A 27,926-nucleotide genomic window follows, 5' to 3' on the forward strand; every position below is an offset into this window, starting at 1 on the left:
AACGTACATAAATATAGTATTGTAATATAGTACACATATATAGCACAATCTCTATAGCTCTTTTTTTCTTGCCAACTACGTGACCTATATTATGTTTATTAAATGGCTTTCCTGAGGTAAATCTGACATAATTGTTCTCCAGCTATGTTATTGACCTCTTCACGCTGATAAAAAACACTGATTGGTCGATATTATGTATGAGGAATACATTTTGGTAAGTCGTAGCCTAGCCTACTGTATCTTTCAACAGTGTTCGTGTTTTTTTACTATTAGTAGAGATGATCGGTTCACGTGCGCTAGGGATCTGTCGTGTAACATTTACAAGCACCAAAACGTAATAAAATTGACAGAATCTGAGAGCTGAGATTTTTTTATATCATAACTAACCTGCTCTGTCTAGTCTGTCGGTATCCGTGTCCTCTTTGCTTCGATTTTTCTGTGCGTGAGAAAATGGATGTGTGGCGTGAGAGCGTGTGAAAAGTGTCAATTGCGTGTGTCTCACGGTGAATGCGTGAGAGTTGGAAGCTCTGGTTATGTTGGCGCTAGCTTGGTCAACATCAGCGAATGCTGTCTGTCAAATTAATGTAATTCAAACTAACAATAAAAATGTAATATGAACAAAACGAATATGAACATATTCACTGGTAAAGGTGAAGGGTGAGTAGCTTGAAGATGTCATATTTGACCTTTTTATAGCCTACTACAGTTGAATCAGATTGAATGCATTAATATTATGAACAGCAGCTACGCTAATCATTTCCCATCTGCTTTTCTGTTGTTATCTCGGGACGCTAGTCCTAGGGTGACCACCTGCTAATAAGCCCAAGGGGAGATTCTGAGGGACAATGTGGGACACTGCCTGGCGCGGCGGTGCCCCCACCCCACGGGCAGACTCACTGATGGTTTACCCATTTCTAGCACATACCACCTTACATGGTATATTAATAATGCCCTATTCCCCTAAACATGAGTAATTGCTGATGTATGCTCATGAATAGGCCAACCAATGTGTATTTTTTTTCTAAATAAAGATTCATAATATTTTGAACATTCAATGAATTGACAGATGTACTTCCACTTAAAGAGCATCTTGCAGGTTAGAAGACCCAACAAGTCAATGTATAGAAAAATAATGTAGGAACTAGATTTTCTTTAAAAAAAAATTATAAATGCGCTACAGTGGCTTCTGGAGTCGTTTTTGTGAGAAAATTTTACTTCCGCATCTGAAAATGGGCGTGACGTAGCACGAGGGAGAGCGGTCGATTCAAACAACAGGGAAAAGTGGATCGCAATGACATTTCGGACGCTGAGGAAATTGTTGACGGACCACAGCCATACAATTATGAGCCTGCTAGGCTGCCAAGAGAGCAGGGACAGGCAGGATTAATGTTAGACAGAACATATTGGAATTTACAATAACAGAAACTAAGCTTTGATCAGGCGTTTGTCATGCTCATTAATATCCGCCCAGACTAACGTTACGTGATATAACTTAGCGGTTTCTCATCGAGAGACAGAGAGATATTTATTCCTGATACATTTTTTGTTCCATAGGTGCTTGTGTGGGAAATGCGAGGCAATGTTTACAGCTGAGGAAAGTCAGTGTTGCAGGGAGGTGGATGCATACTGGGCCTTAGTGGAAAATGCCAAACTTCCATGGTTGCAGTTAGTGTTACTACAGTAAAGACATGGTGAATGTTGCTGATCTGTGGACACTGGATAGTTTGTTCATTCACTGCATGTTCATGTTTATTCCTGGTTTCCACGTCAGCGCTGTTTGATCCGTTAATAACGGAGAAATGTGAATATTTCTCACTAGATCTCGCAGCGATGTTATTACTAATGTGGCGAATTCAAATGCTTTATTTACTGGATCTCGCAGTTACAGTGTTGCTTGATCAGGCTCGCGCTGCACTGGTCCAAACTGATAAACGGTCCACACAAACACAATAACGAGTAGCTCAGTTTCGTTCCGCTTACATTGCGTTTGCCAGTTGATGTTGTGCTCGCGCCTACATCCGGCGGGAGAACCCGAAGATGCGTGCACTGAAGGAACCGCACCAGCTCTGAGTCTCACCCGGTTCTTACTTCGGTATCCCATGTTGAACTCCATCATATCGCCGGGACGATAGCCTAATCCTCCGATCTGAAGTGAACGCTACACACGACCGCGTTTTCCGAAGCCGACGCGGAAGAGAAATCCCGTCTCTTCACCTGCACAAACTGCACCCAGGCACGAAAGATAGCACCGTCCTTTTTCTTGTTAGGAAACCGGTGTACTCGATGTCCTGACAGGCTGGAGTTTTTGCAAGCTCCACAAACACATAAATTTACCATGACGATGATAAATTGAAATATAAAAACTAGTGAAAACACACTGACTCACGACCGCTCTTACTGAATACCAACCTACTCTGCACTGAGCTGCGGCAGAGCACAGCACACGTCTCCCTCGTGTGACGTAAAATGACGCGATGTTGAAAAAAAGCGGTTTGTACGAGCAGTCAACTTTATCTACTAAATTGGTGTCCTTATGTCGTTTTAAAACATTTTAAATCCTGCATTATCTTTTTATATGGTATTTTCATACACGGTTATATATTCATTTAGATTTTTTTTTTACCTGCAAGATGCTCTTTAAGATTTACTATTTAATTTTATTTATTTTTCATTACAATTTATTCACTTTAAATAAATTATAATATACAATTATAGGATTAACAGGAATTGTAGTTGTTCAACACCACAGGAACAGTAAAAACAAAGTATTTAAAAAAAAAACCCGATTGACATCGTATTCCCCTCCATGTCCGATTGAGAAGGACATTTTGCAAAGGTCACAAAAAGCCCTCTCTCGGTATCCCCCTCAACACCTTTCAGCCACAAATATTCATTTCCACAGTCTTTCTTGTACCCACACCTTCTCTTTTTAATTGATGATGGCGGTGCCTCTCAGACTCAGTCTCTTTCTCGAATTTTTCGAATTGGAAAGCGCGCATCTAAAAGTTCCTTCCCAGTGTGTCTGGTATGCGTGTGCGTGCGCTGTCATGACAACAACGAAAAAGTTGACAACAACCTAGTCAGCAGGTTAACTGAGGGGTGGGCAGGGATGGGCAGTATTTCAGATACATGTATTTAAAATACGTATTTGAAATACAAAATACTATTTTGTATTTTAAAGCCTTTGGAAAAAATCAAATGTAATTTGTATTTAAATACATTTAAGATGAGTATTTTTGTATTTTCAAAATACATAAAATACTTTTTGCCAGTCAACCTCTTTATCAGGGTATTGATTTTGTGCATCAACTAGTTCAGACATTCACTAGTTCAGACATTCACTATAGCTCAGCACTGGATCAGCGAATTTTTTTTGGAATAAGGTGAGAATATCATGATCAATTCTACTTGTTGATTAAAGTTAAAATAGTGCATTATTCACTTCAGTTAACATGAAAGAATAAAAGAGCACAGACAAGTGGGAAAATAGCATTAGCCAATCAGTCTTGACCGGTTGTTGATTTTGATCAACTAGCTTGTCAAATGTGTTTAAAGCATTACTGCATGTTAGGACTGGGTGATATGACACTATATCATAGCGATGATATAGAGTTTGAATTGATGGAACTTTTTCTAAATTGTTTACATAAATAGGCCTATTTGTGGGGTAAGTAAATATCCGTGCAGCTTTTAGTGGGCAGGAATTATTGGAACGTTGGAGTGGAAAAACAAGCACTGATGAATGATACACCACTAAAATCTTCAGCTTTTAGTTTTATTGTACATAAAAAAAGAATAATAAAAAAGGGGTAAATAGTGTCAAATGAATCTAAATTAATTCTAATTTTAAATTGTAGATACACTTTCTAATTTTAATAAACTTATAGAAACAAATAAACTTTACATAAAATAAACATAAAATTACTTAAAGGGGTCATATAATGGGACATGCACTTTTACAAGTTGATTGTACTGAAATGTGTGTTGGCAGTGCCTGTACACAACCATCATAAAATGATAAAAATCCATCCAGTGTTTTTTTTTTTAAATCTTCTTATGTTTTACCCCATCTCAAATCAAGCCGTTCGATTTTGTGACGTCACAAAATCGACGCCCCTCCCACGATTGTTGATTGACAGCAGCGTTTCAACACAGACCCGCCCTCGCTCGTGAGCGAGCTGTCAATCATAGCCCGCGCGGTCATTGTTGATACGCTGGAGCACTGTCTATGAGCAGAATGGCTTCTAAGCGATTGTGGTGTTCTGTTCTTGGATGTAATAAGGAACACAGCATCATTTTGATGTTCCTAAATCCGAACCGCTGAAGACACAGTGGCTGAGTTTTGTTTTCGAAGGGAATATTCCCCACGATCAACGTCAATGCTTTCATGTTTGCACGAATCATTTCACACACCAGACTTTCATATATCCTGAAAAAAGGATCGGTACCAACCATTATTCGTGTTCCTGCTGCACCTCCAGATGAACTGAAGTGTAACATTTATTAACCTTATTATTAATATTTATATGAATCTTTGCAAATCGCTAGCACGCTTCACGATGAATGCGGCTGTTTACACTCAGGGTGCATTACGGCATGTTTTCTATGTACGATGTTCTCAATATAATTAATAATCCCACGTTTATAATGAACAACGCGTTATGGTTATTGTGTTGTGTTACAAACGGTGTACGCACAGAACAGAGGGGTGGGGTAAGCAAAGCTCATTATCATTTAAAGACACGTGCACTTAAACGGCGTGCTGAAAACAGAGCTGTTTTTGACCAGGTAAAATGAGTGTTTTCTTACAATAATAATGAGAATTTTTAATTAAAGTATATTATAAACTTTTAATTTAGACCCTAAAGAATCATATTAGCTTGTACAAAAATGGCATTATATGACACCTTTAAAAAGCATTGGACTACCTGCAAAAAACAAAAACAAAAAATACTCAGAGTTTGAAATTCAGTTTATTCTGTGGAATCAAAACTGATATTGAGAATTGTGAAACCATGATACCGTTACTGTGAAGTAAAATTGAGATTTTGGTCATATCGCCCATCCATATTCTTTGTTAGATAGCAGAAAAGGTTCCCACAGTTTTACATACAGTATGAATTTTTTAATAATGTTCACCACAAGTAATAGACTACATTGTAACCAGAAAGAAAGAAAGAAAGAAAGAAAGAAAGAAAGAAAGGGCAGAGATGAGGTTAGGAATGAAAAGTCAGTCGGCCTGTGTAATTTCTTCATTCACTGTGACCTATGCCTGCACTGGATGGCCAATTTCACATGTATTTTGTGTATTTTCAAAATACAAAATACTGTATTTGTATTTAAATACATTTTTTCACACAGTATTTTGTATTTGTATTTAAATACATTTTTTCACACAGTATTTTGTATTTGTATTTTAAATACATTTCCATGTATTTATGCCCATCTCTGGGGGTGGGTGTGGCAACAATAGCGTGCTGAAATGTCAAGTAATGTTCGTTTGTCTGCTTGGGGCTCGAGGATATAGAGCGACCAACTTTTTTTTGAGCAAGCATAGATTATGCGTGACACGGTCTCAATTTGCGGGACGCATGAATTGGGCTTCAAACGCTGTGCGCGCACGCGCTACGCGGGACGGGTGGTCACCCTAGCTAGTCCCAAGGTAAATACAGATCGTCAGCTCCAGTTTGTATCCAGCCTCCCATGGAAACTACAGATGCCCCAACACCCGTGCAGAGACAACTCGAAGCCTGTGAAGAGCTGACTCGACGCTGGCGATATGTTTATGCCCTAAATTTATACATGATTAACTAACTGTATTTTTCTATGTACATTTCTGAAATGCACTTTCTGTGAAGCTGCTTTGAAACAATATGTATTGTGAAAAGCGCTATACAAATAAATTTGAATTGAATTGAATTGAATATTTCAAAATTACTGTGAAGGTAGGGGCGGAGCATAGAGTCTATGCCGTTTCTCGGTTGTTACTCTAGAGTAGACCAACTCACTTTCTGGAGGTATACTGCCCCCATCTGTTATGGAATGTGGAGTATGAATTGATTTTTGTCGGACATTACACAAGGCACCTTTAATGTGTTCTGTTTATGTGTAAAGAAGTAATAAGTGAAAACAATGAAAATACATTTCTGTATTTTCTCTTACTGGTGTTTGCTTATACATGAAAATGGCATATTGTTTGTTTGCGTTCTGTATGTTTATGTATATTTTATGGTTATTACATCCTGTAAATTTTATTTTGGTTTAATTCATTGATACAAATGCTTGTAGTAAATCATTCTACTCTGTTTAGTGACTCATTCAAGATGAAGCTGCAAAAGGCATAAAATTGGAATATTATCTGATTTGTAATTCTACTTCCTGTAGGTTTTTGAAAAGTGTTGCTGCACAGGAAGCGTGTGAGTGTCTCACTAAAGTTCTGGGTAAAAGTCCATTATTACTGACAGAACTGGATCTGAGTGAAGATAAATTAGGAGATCTGGATGGAGAGAAGCTCTCTGCTCTTTTGATGGACTCTCATAGCAAAGTGGAGAAAATCAAGTGAGTCAACATGATTTATACATTATAATTTCTCTGAGATCTGTTGATCTGATGTGTGTTAAATATGTACTGAATAATAAATTATGATGTTTCTGTGTTCAGGCTGAATAATTGTGAGCTGACAGAGAAAAGCTGTTCAGTTCTAGCTACTGTTCTCTCCTCTAAAACCATCCTGAAAGAGCTGAACCTGAACAACAGCCGTCTGCTGGACTCAGGAGTCAAAGAGATCTGTGAGGGACTGAAGAATCCTGTGTGTGAGCTGAAGATACTCAAGTGAGTACATTTCACCATCAGCTTTCAACACCACAACACTTGCTTATCAGTTGCATATATTTGAGTCCACTCACCTTCAGAAGTGAGGGAAAATCTAAGAATAGTTTTTTAATTTTGTTTTGTAATTATAAAATAGGAACAAATAAATAGCAAACGTTGGCACAATACAATAGAATGAAAAGACAAATTAAACAAACACGGCTTTGTTTTTCAGGTGCTAATGCTTACAACTAAAGTCACAAAAGTTATTGAGTCAAGAGCAGTGAGGGGGTTTTCTCTTTGTCTTTTGTTCTTTGATTAAAATGATAGCAGTAGCTTTATTATTAGGCTGATGTCACTTAAGACTGAATACTAATCCAATATACTGTTACACAACATGCCTGCTTATCTCAACTATTTACAGTTCAAAACTGACTGTATTTACAGCAGTGTTCATTTCAGTTCTAGTGTTCATTCTAAGTTTTCATGTTTTCTAGACTTTCAAACTGCAGTATCACAGAAGAAGGTTATAAAGCTCTGGCTTCAGCTCTGAGATCAAACCCTTCACACCTGATAGAGCTGGATCTCAGAGGAAATGATCCTGGACAATCAGGAGTGGAACACCTCATTAATGTACAAAAGAATTTTTGCCGTTCACTGAAAACACTGAGGTGAGTGTTTTCTACAAATTAAGATTTTATCTGAAAGTGAATTAAACCATCAAACTATATTTCTGCACTTACTTGCATCAATATTCTTTTACCACATCTGTACCGTGCACAGTTGTGAAATGTCAATGTACTGTCTTTGTTTCTAGGATATTACAAAGTCCTGCTGCAGATGAAGCCTGTCAGTATGTGAGAGACATTTTGGGTAAAAATCCGTTATTCCTGTGTGAGCTGAATCTGAGTGGACACGAACTAGGAGACACACGAGTGAATCAGATCGCTGCTCTACTGCAGGATAAACTCTGTGAAATCAACACACTGATGTGAGTATTGTGTTCACTTGTTATAGTACATTTAAAGTGTCTCAAAGAAATCAGGTGACCAAAACACTGTAAGGCAGGGGTGTCAAACATACGGCCGTGGGCTGAATACAGCCTACAGGTTTGTCTAATCCTAAACTGTCCTGATGCAATTTGTTGAGGCTCCAGTTGATCTTTGCTGATGTGGTCTTGATGAGAGAGAAACAGTGGTAGTCAGAGTATCTTTGGTGAATGGAAAGACAAGGCCGCAGCCTGGCACAAACTTGGAGGGTCCTTAGAAACTTCTTACTCAGCATCATCTTCACGTCAGGATTCCAGTACGAGAGGAAGAGAGCTAAGAGCTAAGAGCTGATCTTTAAAGCGTGAAGATGTCACACCCTCTGGAGGTGTAAGAGCCAATCAAACGTGTTCTCCTAACTGTGCGTTCACACCGGACGCGAATAGCGCGTCAAATTCGCGCCTGCCGCGTCTATTTATGCGCTTGACTACTTTGTGTGCATTCGCGCGTCAAGAGCGAAATTGACGTGCGTAAAATCAAAAGTTTGAAGCGAAATTTACGCGCGTCACGCGCGTCAGAGGCGAAAGTTTCGAAACCTGTTGGCGGCCATCTTTTTTTTGTTTATCGAGCATTAGCATTAATCGAGAGAATCACCGCTCGTATATGCTCTGGAGAGCAGAAACAGCTGCGTAGGGGACATCGTCGCTGTACTCGGGTCCACCAAACCCTCCGGAGGGTTTCAGGAGTTTCACAATTTGCTCCAGGAGGTAGGTTTGGTGGACCTAACGGTGAGGACGCTGACGAGGACAGCGTAGGCCGTATAAGCCTCGGCCTCGAGTGGTCGCTGCCTGACGAGCCCGCGCTGTACAGCCCGGCGCGAGGTTCACCCTCGCCCGCACCTTATCTGTGATTTATTTTTGTTTTGATAATAAATGGAGCCAGCCTTCAAAAGTGAAACCTGTCCTGTGATTTTTGTTTGTTTTTATACACTAAATTGTGTTTGTTGTCTTTACATTTAGATTAATAATGTTTCATATAATCTAGAATAGATATGGAATAAATAGCATTCAATACAAAATGAGTATCTCTCATATATTGAGAGTTTTATGTTTTGATTTGCTTTATTGTGCATTTTAGTCATATTACAAAATAATTTATTGAGGCCAAACATAAAATAACATTATAAACTGTCACTTCACCACGTGACAGCAGCATGCAAGCAGGCTCCTGATTGGTTAACGCGGCGCGAATTGACGCAGAAGTTCAGATTTTTCAACTCGGGCGGCAGACGCGAATTCGCGTCAAACGCGTGAATGCACAAATAGCACTAATAAAATCATTCGCCCGTAACGCGCTTAACGCGCCAGACGCTCAATTCGCGTCATTCGCGCGAACTTGACGCGCGAATGAGGCGAATTCGCGTCTACCGCGCCGCGCTAAACGCCTCATTCGCGCCGCAGGAATTTTTACGCGCGTAACGCGTCTTTGCATTGACTTAACATTGAAATCACTCGCGCCTGACGCGCTATTCGCGTCCGGTGTGAACGCACGAGGAAAAATGTCTTTTTTACGACCTTTTGTTCAAGCAGGCCTTTGAACATGTCATTTGATTGGATGTTTAAACACAATAATCTTTATGATGCTTATAATAGTCTCAATGTGTCCTGCAACAAGGACACCACGTTCTGCCAGTGTGTTAGCTTCATTTGGGATGTTAGTTTTTGGGGAAAGTTTCACAGGCCTTTGTTGGGAGAGTGAGTTTGCTGGATTATTCATTAAATAAATGAATAATTTGTGTGTGTCTGATTGGTCCAGACGTTACACATGAAATAATGCATTGTCTTACAAAAGGCATAAACTATAATTTGGTGAAAATGAAATAGAGATTGTCAAACTGTCAAAAGATTTGTGTATTTGTGAGCACAGAAGAACTCGGTCAGACAAAGGCTTATTAAGGAATATTTCTGTAAAACAAATTAATTTTATTAAAAGGCCAGCTATAAAAAAATCCACTGTTGAGCGGATGTTTGAAACAGGTGTTTGAAGCTACTGGAGTCTCTGGAGTCTACTCACCCTGCAAGCTGGCAGTTGTGCATAAAGCTGCATTTATGCCACTTATAACTTACAAATGACAATAATACAAGAAGAAGCAATTAAGGGTACATTAACACGACAATTATGTGCTTAAAATGAAGAAGTTTTTCCTTTTGAGTTTTGCGCTCACAGACAACACCATTGTCAAAATGATCCCCATATTTTGCATTTTGGCCGTTCATTTACACGACAACAGCGTTTTGGGTGCCTGAAAACGCAAAGTTTTGAAAACGGGTTTCAAAGACAAAGTGCAAGTTTTTGAAATGGTCTTCGTGTAAACAACAAAAACGTGAATCTGTGAAGACGATGACGTCATGCACATGCCCATTGTGTTTAGTCTATAGTGTTTAATCGCCATCTAGTGGCCTGGCAGCAGAATACAGCGTTTTCCGTGAGTTTCGCGGATCTGTGTGAAAGGGGATCGTTTTGATAATGGTGTCGTCTGTACGCGGAAAACTCAAAGGAAAAACTTTTCAGCATATCGTTTTAAGCATATTGGTGTAAGCGTACCCTAAGACTGTCATTGCTGTTCATTAAAAAAGGTTTGGAATTGGAAATAAACTGAAGAATGGTTCCTGTCTTTGTTTTCTTTCTCTTCAGGCTGAATAATAGTGATGTATGTCTCGAGACCGGTCTTGGTCTCGGACCTCTCGGTCTTGTCTAGGTCTCACTGTCTCAGACCGACATAGTGGTCGGGGGATTTAGCAATACAATGCTACAATATCCGCGATGACACAACGTTCGATAATGCAACATTATTATTATTTTCGCGCCCTTCAAATGCAATCAATCACATGCATGTATTTTTTTGTGACACAGCCGTTGGCGCTCATCCATCCATATAACATTATGCCTCAGTATATCAGTTAATGTAAGAATTAGCCTACTATATTTCCGTATGTCTAAAGGGTGTCGCACACCAGACGAGAAGCGCAGCTCCACGTCTTTAAAATTCGAACAGATTATTCTCTATTAGTGTACATTGTCTCAAATCGTCGTTAATGTATATACTGACTTCACCCTGTGCTGCAATATTCATTCAGTTTTACACTCATTTACAGAAATCAGCTGCTTGAATGAAAATTGCTGATGTTATCGGATTTTCAGGTGATATTCTCAATTCATTCAATGGACGCTCTGAGGCAAAGTGAATTCAGACTGCAGACTAAGCAACGATTGTATTTAATTGTACAGTACAATCATAACATAGTACAGACATGATCTTAATTCTATAATATCCTTAAACATAACTATATTGCTGGCCATAAACTGACAAAGTGCGCGTCCGGTGTGCGATATCTCAAGTTGTCATAGACGCGACGCGGCGCTTCTCGTACGGATGCGCAGGGCTCTCTTGCGTGCACAATAGGGCTGTCACTTTTTATTCGATATTCGAATATGCATTCGAGCATGACGTGAAATATCCGTAATCGAACTATAAATAAACTATTCGTTTTTAAAGTGCCATGTAGCGCATTTTTTACAGTCTATGATTAGAACGTTTGTTTTTTATTTTGTTTGCCATCTGAATTGAATTGTTCTGTTTAAAAGTAGACATTTCAGATAGACTACTTCAAGTAGACTGTCTCTGTATTGTTCTGCCTGTAGTTGAAGTAATACCGTCTAATATGTATTGAATGTAAACTGCGGTTGAATCCTAGTATGCTGCTGTTCTTGAATTCATACCAGTTATTGCTTAGCTTCAACACTAGTCTGTTTTTTTCCCCTCCGGTCTGGACTTGGTCTTGGTCTTGACTTGGTCTGTCTTGGTCTTGGTCTTGTCTTGGTCTCGATACCCTCTGGTCTTGGTAGTGTCTTGGTCTCGGTTTAGGCGGTCTTGACTACAAGTCTACTGAATAATAACAGTATTACAGCAAAAGGTTGTGCTGCTCTGACTTCAGCGTTTAATTCAAACCCTTCAAACCTGATAGAGCTGGATCTGAGTGAGAATAAACTTGGAAACTCTGGAATAAAGAACATCTGTGTTCTGTTGGAAAGTCCTGAATGCATATTGGAGAAAATTAAGTGTGTATTTTCATTTATCTACATTTCTGCATGATAATGTACTTTTCTGTGTACATCCATTTAATTGAAATTACCATTTTTGTACATTGCTATGTTTTGATGAAAGTGAAATATTTAAATTAGGCAGATGTTATATTAAGACATCTGTTGCTTATCGGTGGGGTCAGATTTTTGCTAATATTAAAATAAAAATATTGCTAAATTTTCACACCAAATTTTCTAATTGCCAAGCATTTGGCAATGCTTTTTATAATAATAATTAAAATTATTAGGTTTTTTTATAATTTAAATAGTCATCTCTATTTATACATGTGTTTTGCTTATGTAGTGTAGATCATTAAGTGCTTAACAGCTTCTTTCATACACAGACTTTCAGACTGCAGTATCACAGAAGGAGGTTATAAAGCTCTGGCTTCAGCTCTGAGATCAAACCCTTCACACCTGATAGAGCTGGATCTCAGAGGAAATGATCCTGGACAATCAGGAGTGAAGGAGCTCAGTGATTTACTAAAGGATGAACGCTGTACATTAAAGACCATCAGGTAATAAACGAGACAATTATCATAACTATGATTTTAACCAGATATTACACAACACTATACATTAATACTACACTGGACTAGATGTGCAAAATATATCAGTGCCTGAGATATAATTGGCTGATCACTGGGACAATAGAATTTCCACTATTATTTCCATTAATAAGTTTTGTTATATTTGTGTTCAGCATATCATTTCTGATAATGACTCAGTGTATTTGTCTGGCGGTGTCATGTGTGTTTGGACAAATTATCATATCACATTATCATTTTCTGTTAGTATTAGTTTTGGGCATGTTTTAGTTTTGATCAGCTACTGTAATTATAGATATTCTGTTTATGTGTAAAGAAGTAATAAGTGAAAACAATGAAAATACATTTCTGTATTTTCTCTTACTGGTGTTTGCTTATACATGAAAATGGCATATTGTTTGTTTGCGTTCTGTATGTTTATGTATATTTTATGGTTATTACATCCTGTAAAATTTATTTTGGTTTAATTCATTGATACAAATGCTTGAAGTAAATCATTCTACTCTGTTTAGTGACTCATTCAGGATGAAGCTGCAAAAGGCATAAAATAGGAATATTATCTGATTTGTAATTCTACTTCCTGTAGGTTTTTGAAAAGTGCTGCTGCACAGGAAGCGTGTGACTATCTCACTAAAGTTCTGGGTAAAAGTCCATTAATACTGACAGAACTGGATCTGAGTGAAGATAAATTAGGAGATCTGGATGGAGAGAAGCTCTCTGCTCTTTTGATGGACTCTCATAGCAAAGTGGAGAAAATCAAGTGAGTCAACGTGATTTATACATTATAATTTCTCTGAGATCTGTTGATCTGATGTGTGTTAAATATGTACTGAATAATAAATTATGGTGTTTCTGTGTTCAGGCTGAATAATTGTGAGCAGACAGAGAAAAGCTGTTCAGTTCTAGCTACTGTTCTCTCCTCTAAAACCATCCTGAAAGAGCTGAACCTGAACAACAGCCGTCTGCTGGACTCTGGAGTCAAAGAGATCTGTAAGGGACTGAAGAATCCTGTGTGTGAGCTGAAGATACTCAAGTGAGTACATTTCACCATCAGCTTTCAACACCACAACACTTGCTTATCAGTTGCATATATTTGAGTCCACTCACCTTCAGAAGTGAGGATAATCTAAGAATAGTTTTTTAATTTTGTTTTGTAATTATAAAATAGGAACAAATAAATAGCAAACGGTGGCACAATACAATAGAATGAAAAGACAAATTAAACAAACACGGCTTTATGTTTTTCAGGTGCTAATGCTTACAACTAAAGTTACAAAAGTTATTGAGTCAAGAGCAGTGAGGGGGTTTTCTCTTTGTCTTTTGTTCTTTGATTAAAATGATAGCAGTAGCTTTATTATTAGGCTGATGTCACTTAAGACTGAAAACTAATCAAATATACTGTTACACAACATGCCTGCTTATCTCAACTATTTACAGTTCAAAACGGACTGTATTTACAGCAGTGTTCATTTCAGTTCTAGTGTTCATTCTAAGTTTTCATGTTTTCTAGACTTTCAAACTGCAGTATCACAGAAGAAGGTTATAAAGCTCTGGCTTCAGCTCTGAGATCAAACCCTTCACACCTGATAGAGCTGGATCTCAGAGGAAATGATCCTGGACAATCAGGAGTGGAACACCTCATTAATGTACAAAAGAATTTTTGCCGTTCACTGAAAACACTGAGGTGAGTGTTTTCTACAAATTAAGATTTTATCTGAAAGTGAATTAAACCATCAAACTATATTTCTGCACTTACTTGCATCAATATTCTTTTACCACATCTGTGCCGTGCACACTTGTGAAATATCAATGTACTGTCTTTGTTTCTAGGATATTACAAAGTCCTGCTGCAGATGAAGCCTGTCAGTATGTGAGAGACATTTTGGGTAAAAACCCGTTATTCCAGAGTGAGCTGAATCTGAATAAACGTAAACTAGGAGACACACGAGTGAATCAGATCGCTGCTCTACTGCAGGATAAACACTGTGAAATCAACACACTAATGTGAGTATTGTGTTCACTTGTTATAGTACATTTAAAGTGTCTCAAAGAAATCAGGTGACCAAAACACTGTAAGGCAGGGGTGTCAAACATACGGCCGTGTGTTGTCAGCGCACTAAGGTTTAAAAAAAAAAGTAATTCTGCCCATCTGGCCCTAAAATTTGTTTGAAACCCTTCTTTAAGGGCTTTTGCACCCGGGTAGTTATAGGAACTAGTCACCAGGGCGGTCCCCTGAGAATAAATATTCTCCTGCGGTAATTTTCCTGTTTGCATGCACACCGCCAGTTGGAACTCAGTGATGTAAGCTTGCTGTGAGTATATGTAAACTGTGTTTACACATCTTTTAAAAATATTCAGTGTCTGTGTTTCTCATGTATTCAGCCAGTCAGTGTACACTTACGTCACTATAGTACCCATAGTGCTGGTTTAGACCCTACTCTGAAGTAGAGCTAATTTAGTTCCCCTTAAAAGGGGTTCCTATAAGTAAAATCACTCCTAGTTCCTGCAATGTAAACACACCAAAAAGCAAGTACTTCTGCCAATCCAACTTTTCTTCAATCAACTTTCTTAAAAAAAATTCTAGTCAAATTAGCTAACTTTCCAAGCTGATAATGTAACATTAAACCCTATTAAATTTGTTTAAAAAAAGCACATGGCTGCATGGCGCCATCATTTTACAGTGTAGCAATGACCGTCTTTTGTCAGCACCTCACCCGTCAAAGTTTAATGAGTGTATAAATGACACCAAGCTGCCGAAGTTAGCTTCATTGAAAACAGATGGGCACTCATAGAATGGGAAAATGAAATTAGAAAATGCCGGACAGTCTGTTTGAGGAACAACCACTCCCTGAGAAGACAAAGGACCTTTCTGGAAATTAACATTTGAACTCTCTCTTGTGAAATTAGCATCACCATTCGAGACGCAAGTCTCAACTAGGCATCATCCAAATCTACATCTCTTTCCCTTGAGCCCCCATTCCCCTGTCCCTTTTCTCTCTCATGCTGAGATCAACTGAAATTCACCCAAAAATCTATATGGTTTAACGTGAACAATTATCATTTAATTGTTCATAACAGTCGCATAACAGTCTTGGACATAACAGACATCATTTACTCCCGTTGTTACACGAAGATGGATCAGTACCAACTGTTCATGATCCATCTTACAGTCTCCGGAGTGATAGGCCTAATGTACTGATCACGGCAGTAATGGAAAGGAGAGGGTGCTCTTTATGACAGCTCATCGAGTCGTTTTACGGATATAAAGTTTACCAGTTTATTAAGCACCCACTGAAAAGGTGTATATATTTGTTTACTGTACTTGTAACAAGTGTTTTGTGTACTTTGCTGTGTTTCTTGATGATAATGAAATGGAGAAAGAGAGAGTTTATGGATAAGACTTTAATGCGCACTTCTTATACTGTGTTCATTCAGCTCTTACAGTGATTTTCTGGAGTAAAACTGTGGTCCGCTACAACAGGCTTGTATTAATAGTGGATGAAAGCAGATGACAAATACATTATAACTGTTATTAAACTAAACTATACCTGTTCTATATACAGCATATATTCTGTCTCTGTGGGCATTATTGTCCGACTCCGGGTCTAAATGAACAGCGTTACTGAGAGTTTCTGTTTTTGATATTATATCATGATATTGTCCTGACTGAGCATGAGCTCTTGAAGCTCCGCCCTCTTTGCAGGCAACAGCAGCTCATTTGCATTTAAAGGGACACACACAAAAACGGTGTGTATTTCTGAGCCCCAAAAAGTGACAATTTAAACATGCTGTAAAAAATGATCTGTGCGGTATTTTGAGCTAAAACTTCACATACACACTCTGGGGACATCAGAGATTTATTTTACATCTTGTGAAAAGGGGCATAATAAGTGCCCTTTAAGATGTTTTGTGAATCCGGCCCCAGATCTCTCTTATTGAAAATGTATGGCTCATCATGAAAAGGAGAATCAGAGAACAACAAGGACTGTTTAGTAGCTGAAGTCTTGTAACAAGCGAGATTAGGCAAAAATTCCACTTGCAAAACTGTAATTCCCAAACAGTTAAAAAGTTTATTTAAAAGAAAAGATGATGTTACACAGTCAGTGGTAAACATGCCTCAGTCCCAACTCTTTTAGCGTGTGATGCAGCCGTCACATTTTTTTATTTATTTCAAAACACAATTAAGTTGGCCAGTAAAACATTGGAAATCTTTTCTGTGTTACTTAAAGGGGAAATGAAGCAGTCAATCAAGTTTACATGATTTACAAGATGGATTTCCACTTTAATCAACAATTATATAAGAAACATGACAAATGTAAACATATAAAAGAAAAAAAAGAAAAACCGTTATATCTTTTGCTGCCAGGGCGCTGCCATTGTGTGCAGTATTCTAACGTGTGACGTCACGGGGTTGGTTGGCTTTAATAAACCTGGCTGAATCATAGGGCTGAATGTATTAATATCACGACGTCAAACTGTCTACACCACGGAGTTTTGACCGCGAACAACTAATGAAGTCTAACGTTAGATGTTATATCAGACATCCCAAGTCTCCCGGAAGTTCCGGGAGTCTCCCGCATATTGATAGCGGCTCCCTGATGCCCGCAAATCAGTTAAAATCTCCCGGAAGCAAGAGCGCGCAAGTAGCGCGCGCACGGCAGAGAGAGGGAGCGAGAGACCTTGCGTGTGTGCGCTAGTGTGCCTCGGGATTTTATCTCTACTCTCGAACCGAATTAATCAGAAACACCACTCCGTGGTGTAGACAGTTTGACGTTGTGATATTAATATATTCAGCCAGGTTTATTAAAGCCAACCAACCCCGTGACGTCACACGTTAGAATACTGCACACAATGGCAGCGCCCTGGCAGCAAAAGATATAACGGTTTTTCTTTTTTTTCTTTTATATGTTTACATTTGTCATGTTTCTTATATAATTGTTGATTAAAGTGGAAATCCATCTTGTAAATCATGTAAACTTGATTGACTGCTTCATTTCCCCTTTAAAGGTCAGTTAAATAAAGGTTAAAGAAAAGTAACAAATTACAGACTGTTGATTTTATTGCATTTTACAAAATGTACCAACTTCTCTGGAAATGTGTTTGTAAATTCTCCCTCATCTGATCATCATTTTAGGCTGCGTAAGTGTGGTCTAACAGAGGAAAGCTGTTCAGCTCTCGCTACAGTCCTGAGATCAAACTCCAGTCTGAAAGAGCTTGACATCAGCAACAATAATCTGCAGGATTCAGGAGTGAAGAAACTCCAGAACGGATTAGAAAATACAAACTGCACACTGGAGAGACTCAGGTGAGTTCAATGAACTATTGTTTGATTGCACTTTACTTGAATGTTTTTTATAGTAGTTTGTTTTAACAGCAGTGTTGGGGAAGCTACTCTGAATCTGTAGTTTGACAAGCTTCAAGCTGCTCAAAAGTTAAAGTAAAGTTACATTCAAGCTTGTAGCTACTCTACAAGTTTCGATTCAGAAAAGTAGCTAGCTACATTGAACCTTCTTTTTTACAATGACATTGTTACAAATAACTGAATATTTGTTAATGAAGAATGTTGTAAGTAAAATATTTGGGGGGTTTAAAACAACATGTTGTAATGCAATTATGGTTTCAATGAGTAGGGTGAATTCAGGTTGACTGGGACAATTTTTCCCAGTCATTTCAATGGCAAAAAGTGTCACAATTGTTTGATTTTGTAAACTATCCAAAACACACAAAAAATATAGCCTATGTCACAAACTTACTGTCAAAGTGCAACATTTTTACAAATGTAACATCAATACAAGAACAAAATGTATGCAAACTCAAACTGGATACACAGGAGTAATCAAAAATGCAGGTTAAACTCACAGCACATGCGGTAGGCTATTTACTGTGAAAAGAGCCGCTCTGAGACGCAAATCATGAGCTGCTCGCGCTTTGCTTGAAATCCCCCCACAACCATCCTTTGCCAAGTAATAAGCGCACTACTACATTGCAATTTTATTTCATTTCGATTAGTGATCTTTTAGGTTCATTACATAACTAACGGGACAGATTAATCTATGGTGGTTCATTATTGTGATTTAGAGTGCAATAAAGCAGGATAAGTAGTACATTTAAAAAGCTATTATTCACCTTCCATATGCGCTTTAAGTCTTTTAAGTAGGGCTGTCAAAAGATTAATCGTGATTAATCGCATCCAAAATAAAAGTTTGTGTTTAAATAATATATGTGTGTGTACTGTGTATAATTAAATTTGTATATATAAATACACACACATGCTTGTATATATTTAAGAAAAATGTGTAATTTATATATAAAAAAATTATGTTTATATATAATATAAATTATATATAAATATGTACAGTGTATGTATGCAAATATTTCTTAAATATATACATGCATGTGTGTGTATTTATATATACAAAATAATTATACACAGTACACACATATATATTATGTAAACACAAACTTTTATTTTGGATGCGATTAATCGCGATTAATCTTTTGACAGCCCTACTTTAAAGTAGACTGAATTTTAATCTTTGGTTTGCATAAATTACAGCCGATTCACGTGAAATATCCATTCCTGTTCATCCTTTTTATAATCATCAGACAATCTCTTGTTTGACTGTAAAGTCGCAAAATGCATGATGTAACAACAGATGGTGGTAATGAACAAATGTAGTTTATCTAGTAAGAAGACGACGCTGCGTTGCTTCAATGCATTACAGGCTCATGATTCATCAGAATGCAAAATGGAGTGTAGCTTTCAGTCGCACTACACGGCTACTTGGAAAAAGTAGCTAGCTACTGGAAAAGCTAAAATGTTTTAAAGTATCTGAGCTACTGTCCAGAAACTAAAATATGTAGTTAATGTTAGTGGTATCGTGACTTGTACTGTAGCTAGCTACTCCCCAACAGTATGAAATATGTTTAAATATATTAATCGTAAAATAACAATAACTTGATGAATTTTATAAATTCTCTTTTTTTCTAGACTTTCAGACTGCAGTATCACAGAAGAAGGTTTTAAAGCTCTGGCTTCAGCTCTGAGATCAAACCCTTCACACCTGATAGAGCTGGATCTCACAGGAAATTATCCTGTACAATCAGGAGTGAAGGAGCTCAGTGATTTACTACAGGATCAGAACTGTCAACTCAAGACACTGAGGTGAGACGTGATGAAATAACAAAATAAATATGCATGCTAAATATTCATACAAAATATTCTTTCAGTAATACAATAAGCTCCACAGGTTTTGTAGTGGGGATTACTAAGTTTTGTTTAGATACAATTGCAACCGTCTACACACACCTTGGCAATAGAATCGCCATTGGCTAGTAAATTTTTTAGTTTACTCACCAGACTTATATATATATATGATTCCATCAAATCTGCTTGTCTTTGTAAAATGCCACAGCTTTTTAAATATCTGAACGCACACTGTTAACATCAGTCAATTAAGCATTATATAATGATAATCAAGCTCTATTTAAAGGGGACCTATTATGCAAAATTCACTTTTGTATGCTGTTTGGACATCATTTACTCCCGTTGTTACTCGAGGATGGATCAGTACCAACTGTTCATGATCCATCTTACAGTCTCCGGAGTGATAGGCCTAATGTACTGATCACGGCAGTAATGGAAAGGAGAGGGTGCACTTTATGACAGCTCATCGAGTCGTTTTACGGATATAAAGTTTACCAGTTTATTAAGCACCCACTGAAAAGGTGTATATATTTGTTTACTGTTAGTTGTAACAAGTGTTTTGTGTACTTTGCTGTGTTTCTTGATGATAATGAAATGGAGAAAGAGAGAGTTTATGCATAAGACTTTAATGCGCACTTCTTATACTGTGTTCATTCAGCTCTTACAGTGATTTTCTGGAGTAAAACTGTGGTCCGCTACAACAGGCTTGTATTAATAGTGGATGAAAGCAGATGACAAATACATTATAACTGTTATTAAACTAAACTATACCTGTTCTATATACAGCATATATTCTGTCTCTGTGGGAATTATTGTCCGACTCCGGGTCGAAATGAACAGCGTTACTGAGAGTTTCTGTTTTTGATATTATATCATGATATTGTCCTGACTGAGCATGAGCTCTTGAAGCTCCGCCCTCTTTGCAGGCAACAGCAGCTCATTTGCATTTAAAGGGACACACACAAAAACGGTGTGTATTTCTGAGCCCCAAAAAGCGACAATTTAAACATGCTGTAAAAAATGATCTGTGCGGTATTTTGAGCTAAAACTTCACATACACACTCTGGGGACATCAGAGATTTATTTTACATCTTGTGAAAAGGGGCATAATAAGTGCCCTTTAAGATGTTTTGTGAATCCGGCCCCAGATCTCTCTTATTGAAAATGTATGGCTCATCATGAAAAGGAGAATCAGAGAACATCAAGGACTGTTTAGTAGCTGAAGTCTTGTAACAAGCGAGATTAGGCAAAAATTCCACTTGCAAAACTGTAATTCCCAAACAGTTAAAAAGTTTATTTAAAAGAAAAGATGATGTTACACAGTGGTAAACATGCCTCAGTCCCAACTCTTTTAGAGTGTGATGCAGCCGTCACATTTTTTATTTATTTCAAAACACAATTAAGTTGGTCAGTGAAAGCATTGGAAATCTTTTCTGTGTTACTTAAAGGTCAGTTAAATAAAGGTTAAAGAAAAGTAACAAATTACAGACTGTTGATTTTATTGCATTTTACAAAATGTACCAACTTCTCTGGAAATGTGTTTGTAAATTCTCCCTCATCTGATCATCATTTTAGGCTGCGTAAGTGTGGTCTAACAGAGGAAAGCTGTTCAGCTCTCGCTACAGTCCTGAGATCAAACTCCAGTCTGAAAGAGCTTGACATCAGCAACAATAATCTGCAGGATTCAGGAGTGAAGAAACTCCAGAACGGATTAGAAAATACAAACTGCACACTGGAGAGACTCAGGTGAGTTCAATTAACTATTGTTTGATTGCACTTTACTTGAATGTTTTTTATAGTAGTTTGATTTAACAGCAGTGTTGGGGAAGCTACTCTGAATCTAACTTTAGAGCAGCTTGTTGCTTGTCAAACTACAAAGTAAAGTTACATTCAAGCTTGTAGCTACTCTACAAGTTTCGATTCAGAAAAGTAGCTAGCTACATTGAACCTTCTTTTTTACAATGACATTGTTGCAAATAACTGAAAATTTGTTAATGAAGAATGTTGTAAGTAAAATATTTGGGGGGTTTAAAGCAACATGTTGTAATGCAATTATGGTTTCAATGAGTAGGGTGAATTCAGGTTGACTGGGACAATTTTTCCCAGTCATTTCAATGGCAAATAGTGTCCCAATCGTTTGATTTTGTAAACTATCCAAAACAAACAAAAAATATAGCCTATGTCACAAACTTACTGTCAAAGTGCAAAATGTTACAAATGTAACATCAATACAAGAACAAAATGTATGCAAACTCAAACTGGATACACAGGATTAATCAAAAATGCAGGTTAAACTCACAGCACATGCGGTAGGCTATTTACTGTGAAAAGAGCCGCTCTGAGACGCAAATCATGAGCTGCTCGCGCTTTGCTTGAAATCCCACCACAACCATCCTTTGCCAAGTAATAAGCGCACTACTACATTGCAATTTTATTTCAGTTCGATTAGTGATCTTTTAGGTTCATTACAAAACTAACGGGACAGATTAATCTTTGGTGGTTCATTATTGTGATTTAGAGTGCAATAAAGCAGGATAAGTAGTACATTTAAAAAGCTATTATTCACCTTCCATATGCGCTTTAAGTCTTTAAAGTAGACTGCATTTTAATCTTTGGTTTGCATAAATTACAGCCGATTCACGTGAAATATCCATTCCTCTTCATCCTTTTTATAATCATCAGACAATCTCTTGTTTGACTGTAAAGTCGCAAAATGCATGATGTAACAACAGATGGTGGTAATGAACACATGTAGTTTATCTAGTAAGAAGAAGACGCTGCGTTGCTTCAATGCATTACAGGCTCATGATTCATCAGAATGCAAAATGGAGTGTAGCTTTCAGTCGCACTACACGGCTACTTGGAAAAAGTAGCTAGCTACTGGAAAAGCTACAATGTTTTAAAGTATCTGAGCTACTGTCCAGAAACTAAAATATGTAGTTAATGTAAGTGGTATCGTGACTTGTACTGTAGCTAGCTACTCCCCAACACTGTTGAACAGTATGAAATATGTTTAAATATATTAATCTTAAAATAACAATAACTTGATGAATTTTATGAATTCCCTTTTTTTCTAGACTTTCAGACTGCAGTATCACAGAAGAAGGTTATAAAGCTCTGGCTTCAGCTCTGAGATCAAACCCTTCACACCTGATAGAGCTGGATCTCACAGGAAATGATCCTGGACAATCAGGAGTGAAGGAGCTCAGTGATTTACTACAGGATCAGAACTGTCAACTCAAGACACTGAGGTGAGACATGATGAAATAACAAAATAAATATGCATGCTAAATATTCATACAAAATATTCTTTCAGTAATACAATAAGCTCCACAGGTTTTGTAGTGGGGGGTCTATACACACCTTGGCAATAGAATCGCCATTGGCTAGTAAATTTTTTAGTTTACTCACCAGACTGAACACCCTGCTATTTTGCAAGTTCTCCCACTTGGAAATCATGGAGGGGTCTGAAATTGTCATCGTAGGTGCATGAACTAACAGTGACTTTAGTGTACGCTGATTGGCCGAACACACGCGAAACTCTAGCACCCGCTATAAAGATATTCCTTTTGTATGATCACGTATCTGATCGCATCCAACTGCACAGCATCGCTCGGGCATGATAGGAATATATCGCCGGCGGTTTAGCATTTTCTATTCCGCCAAGATGGCTGCTCCAAATGGCGCGACGCCATTATTTTTACCTCAGAACCTAGGCCCAACTCTACGAACATCGAAAATAGTGCCTCTTAACCTTTACGCTGAGAAAATCCAATGTGATTATGAATGTCAGCTCAGCTAGCAACACTGGACATCGACCACACGGCAAACGTTAACGTTACTAACTTAATGGTGGCTCTGGCTGCTGGTGTTGGCTAACGTTAATAAAATCTAGTCAACGGTAACACTAACTACAGACTGGTCTAGCCAACGTTACGTATTTAAATGGGACAGCATAAGAAGAGAGAATCATTCAGTTCACTTGTCACTGCGTTTATGATAATAAATTAGTTATCTTACTTACCCAGTAAACGACCTGTTGCTCGCCATTCTCGCTTTGCTTCGCTTCTCTTATCTTCTCGGTGGCAGCAGCAGCAGCGGCGGGAAAACGTAGTGGGCGTGGCCAACCGGTCACTTCAATCGAGGGTGACCAATAGAAAAATGCCTTTCATCCTGGTTGGTAGAGACCGCCCACTGAGCTACAGCTTCACGTGCAAGCAAAACTTTTCAACTCGCAAAACTTTTCAACTCGCAAAACTTTTCAACTCGCAAAACTTTTCAACTCGCAAGCAAAATATTTTGACCCGCAAAAAAAAAACCAGAGAAGAGAGCAAAATGTGTGGGTTTGTGATGAAAAGTTCTTGAAGTGCACAAGGAAAAATAAAGGTTTTCAAAGATTTACACGCACTGCAAATAATTCTGTTATCAACTTCTTTATTTTTGAGCCTTAAGAAGATTTTTTTTGCAATATATATATTTTTTAATTACAAAATAATTAGTTTTACTCTCAAACACAATATGTTTGTTTGAATAAAAAAGACACAAAAGAAACTCCATACATGTCCACTGTGAGAGACATAAACTAAAAAAAAAAATCCAGAAATCACAATATATGATTTTTTAACTATTTATTTGTTTGATACAGCTGCAAATAAGTATTTGAACACCTGTCTATCAGCTAGAATTCTGACCCTCAAAGACCTGTTAGTCTGCCTTTAAAATGTCCACCTCCACTCCATTTATTATCCTAAATTAGATGCACCTGTTTGAGGTCGTTAGCTGCATAAAGACACCTGTCCACCCCATACAATCAGTAAGAATCCAACTACTAACATGGCCAAGACCAAAGAGCTGTCCAAAGACACTAGAGACAAAATTGTACACCTCCACAAGGCTGGAAAGGGCTACGGGGAAATTGCCAAGCAGCTTGGTGAAAAAAGGTCCACTGTTGGAGCAATCATTAGAAAATGGAAGAAGCTAAACATGACTGTCAATCTCCCTCGGACTGGGGCTCCATGCAAGATCTCACCTCGTGGGGTCTCAATGATCCTAAGAAAGGTGAGAAATCAGCCCAGAACTACACGGGAGGAGCTGGTCAATGACCTGAAAAGAGCTGGGACCACTGTTTCCAAGGTTACTGTTGGTAATACACTAAAGCCCTGTTCACACCGGGACGAATTTCGCGAATTTCGCGATATTCGCCGACGTTTAACGCCTCGTGACTAAACAAAGGGCGCCAATGTGAGGGTGCACACCGACGCGAAAAACGCCACGCGTAAAAGCGTCATTTTTTTAAAAACGCCTCGGGTTCGTTTTTTTGGTTTGACGCACCGCGTCAAAAACTATCCGACCAATGAGATTGCCGCTTTTGCTCACGTGTCTGGAGCTTCTGAAGTTACAGTAAAACACAACTTGGGGGCGCTCAAACACAAAACGGTCTTGCCGAGCACACATACGTAACGGCGAAGAAGATATATGCCGAATAGCGTCTAAACACTGCCGGGAAGAAATAAGACGAGGAAGATGCAAGGCAAGATGAATGTAGAGCTGCTGGTCTCGGTGTCGGAACATAAAGAACTATATGACAAACGCGACAGCGACTACAAAAATCTTGATAAAAGAGAACTGTTATGGAGTGGTATTAAGCACCATCTAATGTCAGGGAATGAATTTGCATGTTCACTCGGCTCATCGTCAGCGAAAATCGCTTGGGTGTGAACACAAAAAACGCGTTGAAAAACGCTGGCGAATAACGCGCGCCGATATTCGTCCCGGTGTGTACGGGCCTTAAGACGTCATGGTTTGAAATCATGCATGGCACGGAAGGTTCCCCTGCTTAAACCAGCACATGTCAAGGCCGTCTTAAGTTTGCCAATGACCATTTGGATGATCCAGAGGAGTCATGGGAGAAAGTCATGTGGTCAGATGAGACCAAAATTGAACTTTTTGGTCATAATTCCACTAAACGTGTTTGGAGGAAGAAGAATGATGAGTACCATCCCAAGAGCACCATCCCTACTGTGAAGCATGGGGGTGGTAGCATCATGCTTTGGGGGTGTTTTTCTGCACATGGGACAGGGCGACTGCACTGTATTAAGGAGAGGATGACCGGGGCCATGTATTGCGAGATTTTGGGGAACAACCTCCTACCCTCAGTTAGAGCATTGAAGATGGGTCGAGGCTGGGTCTTCCAACATGACAATGACCCGAAGCACACAGCCAGGATAACCAAGGAGTGGCTCTGTAAGAAGCATATCAAGGTTCTGGCGTGGCCTAGCCAGTCTCCAGACCTAAACCCAATAGAGAATCTTTGGAGGGAGCTCAAACTCCGTGTTTCTCAGCGACAGCCCAGAAACCTGACTGATCTAGAGAAGATCTGTGTGGAGGAGTGGGCCAAAATCCCTCCTGCAGTGTGTGCAAACCTGGTGAAAAACTACAGGAAACGTTTGACCTCTGTAATTGCAAACAAAGGCTACTGTACCAAATATTAACACTGATTTTCTCAGGTGTTCAAATACTTATTTGCAGCTGTATTATACAAATAAATAGTTTAAAAATCATACATTGTGATATTTGGATTTTTTTTTTTTAGATTATGTCTCTCACAGTGGACATGCACCTACGATGACAATTTCAGACCCCTCCATGATTTCCAAGTGGGAGAACTTGCAAAATAGCAGGGTGTTCAAATACTTATTTTCCTCACTGTGTTTATATATATATATATATATATATATATATATATATATATATATATATATATATATATATATATATATATATATATTGTTGTGTAATATGCAATTATTCTATTCTAATTATGTCTTTTGGTACATAAAGTACTTATGGGTCATAGTATTATTAGAATTTATTAGGATTAACCCCTTGAGATGTATCATCTCGTTTTCGAGGGGGTCCTTACAATGAAAAACAATTACAACTTAAAGAACATAACAAGATTACAATTAACAATACATCAACAAACAGGCAAACAACAAAACACCACCCAAGAGAAAAAAAACCAAAAAAAACAGTACACATAACAACAACGACAGTTTCAATGATAGCATGTGCAATCTACTTTAAAATAAGATAATAAAGATTGTTTAAACAACCGAAAAGGAGTAATGGATCTAATATCTACAGGCAAATTATTCCAGTCTAATACGGCTTTAATTTTTTTTTAACACGAGGAACGAAAAAGTAAGTCTGGACAGAATGCCTAACTTGGTGGTTTGAAGAAAAGAGTACATTGTATTGTTGTAGATAACTAGGATAATCAAAGTAAATACATTTAAATATAAATTGGACCCAGTGAATCTGCCGCCTTACATTCAAAGATGGCCACTGAAGTGTATCATACATTGTACAGTGGTGAGTAGAAAAGGAACATCCTAAATTGAATCTGCAAATTCTATTATATGCCGAATTAAGTGAGACAAGATCAGATTTTAATGCCGTCTGATAAACCACATCACAGTAATCAAAGAACGGAAATATTAATTGAGCAACTAGTTTCTTACGAACACTATAAGAGAAGCAATTTTGAGATCGATACAAAATACTCATTCCAACATTGACTTTTCGTAAAACGTGATTAACGTGTGGTTTAAAGGAAAGTTTAGAGTCAAGCCATACACCAAGATATTTAATAGTATCAACTCTATGCAGAGGAGTACCGTCTTTACATAATATAACACAGGAACAGGTTTTGGAATTAAGTTTATGTCTAGAACCAAAAATCATAGTGTATGACTTGGTTTTATTAAGCACTAATTTATTAGCCAAAAGCCAGTCTTGTAAACTATTAAAATCCGATTGAAGAGATAATTGAATTTGTATAAGATCAGAATTATATGTATATATGACAGTATCATCCGCATGAAGTTGTACCTGACAGTTTTTAAGAAGTAATGGTAAATTATTTACATAGAAAAAAGAAGTGGTCCCAGAACTGAACCTTGAGGCACACCTCTTTGCTGAATCAGAAAATCAGATTTATTCCCATTTAGGACAACGCATTGTTTCCTGTTGTGCAGATATGAATTAAACCACAAAATTGTATTTTTTGAACAACCAATAACATGAAGTTTATCTAAAAGCAAATAACGATCAACCAAATCAAAAGCTTTAGTCAAATCAAGAAAAATAGCACCTGTGAGCTTGCCATTATCTGAGGCTGAAAACACATCATTAGTAAACTTAAGTAATGCAGTAGTTGTGGAATGATTA

General features: G+C 38.0%; 1 protein-coding gene across 1 annotated transcript in view; it reads left to right on the top strand.

The window, feature by feature from the left end:
- Positions 1 to 27,926, top strand: part of LOC311089879 (uncharacterized protein) — an 832,216-nt gene that overhangs the window by 28,503 nt on the left and 775,787 nt on the right. The window contains exons 16-28 of the mRNA XM_084124910.1: positions 6,385 to 6,558; positions 6,661 to 6,831; positions 7,308 to 7,481; positions 7,628 to 7,801; positions 12,284 to 12,457; positions 13,074 to 13,247; positions 13,350 to 13,520; positions 13,998 to 14,171; positions 14,318 to 14,491; positions 17,622 to 17,792; positions 19,479 to 19,652; positions 21,270 to 21,440; positions 22,772 to 22,945. Of these exons, the coding sequence (XP_083981036.1) occupies positions 6,385 to 6,558; positions 6,661 to 6,831; positions 7,308 to 7,481; positions 7,628 to 7,801; positions 12,284 to 12,457; positions 13,074 to 13,247; positions 13,350 to 13,520; positions 13,998 to 14,171; positions 14,318 to 14,491; positions 17,622 to 17,792; positions 19,479 to 19,652; positions 21,270 to 21,440; positions 22,772 to 22,945 (2,250 nt within the window). The remainder of the gene's footprint in view (positions 1 to 6,384; positions 6,559 to 6,660; positions 6,832 to 7,307; positions 7,482 to 7,627; positions 7,802 to 12,283; positions 12,458 to 13,073; positions 13,248 to 13,349; positions 13,521 to 13,997; positions 14,172 to 14,317; positions 14,492 to 17,621; positions 17,793 to 19,478; positions 19,653 to 21,269; positions 21,441 to 22,771; positions 22,946 to 27,926) is intronic.

This window comes from Abramis brama, assembly GCF_963993115.1.
Source record: "Abramis brama genome assembly, chromosome: 9".
In the NCBI taxonomy this organism is placed as follows: Eukaryota; Metazoa; Chordata; class Actinopteri; order Cypriniformes; family Leuciscidae; genus Abramis; species Abramis brama.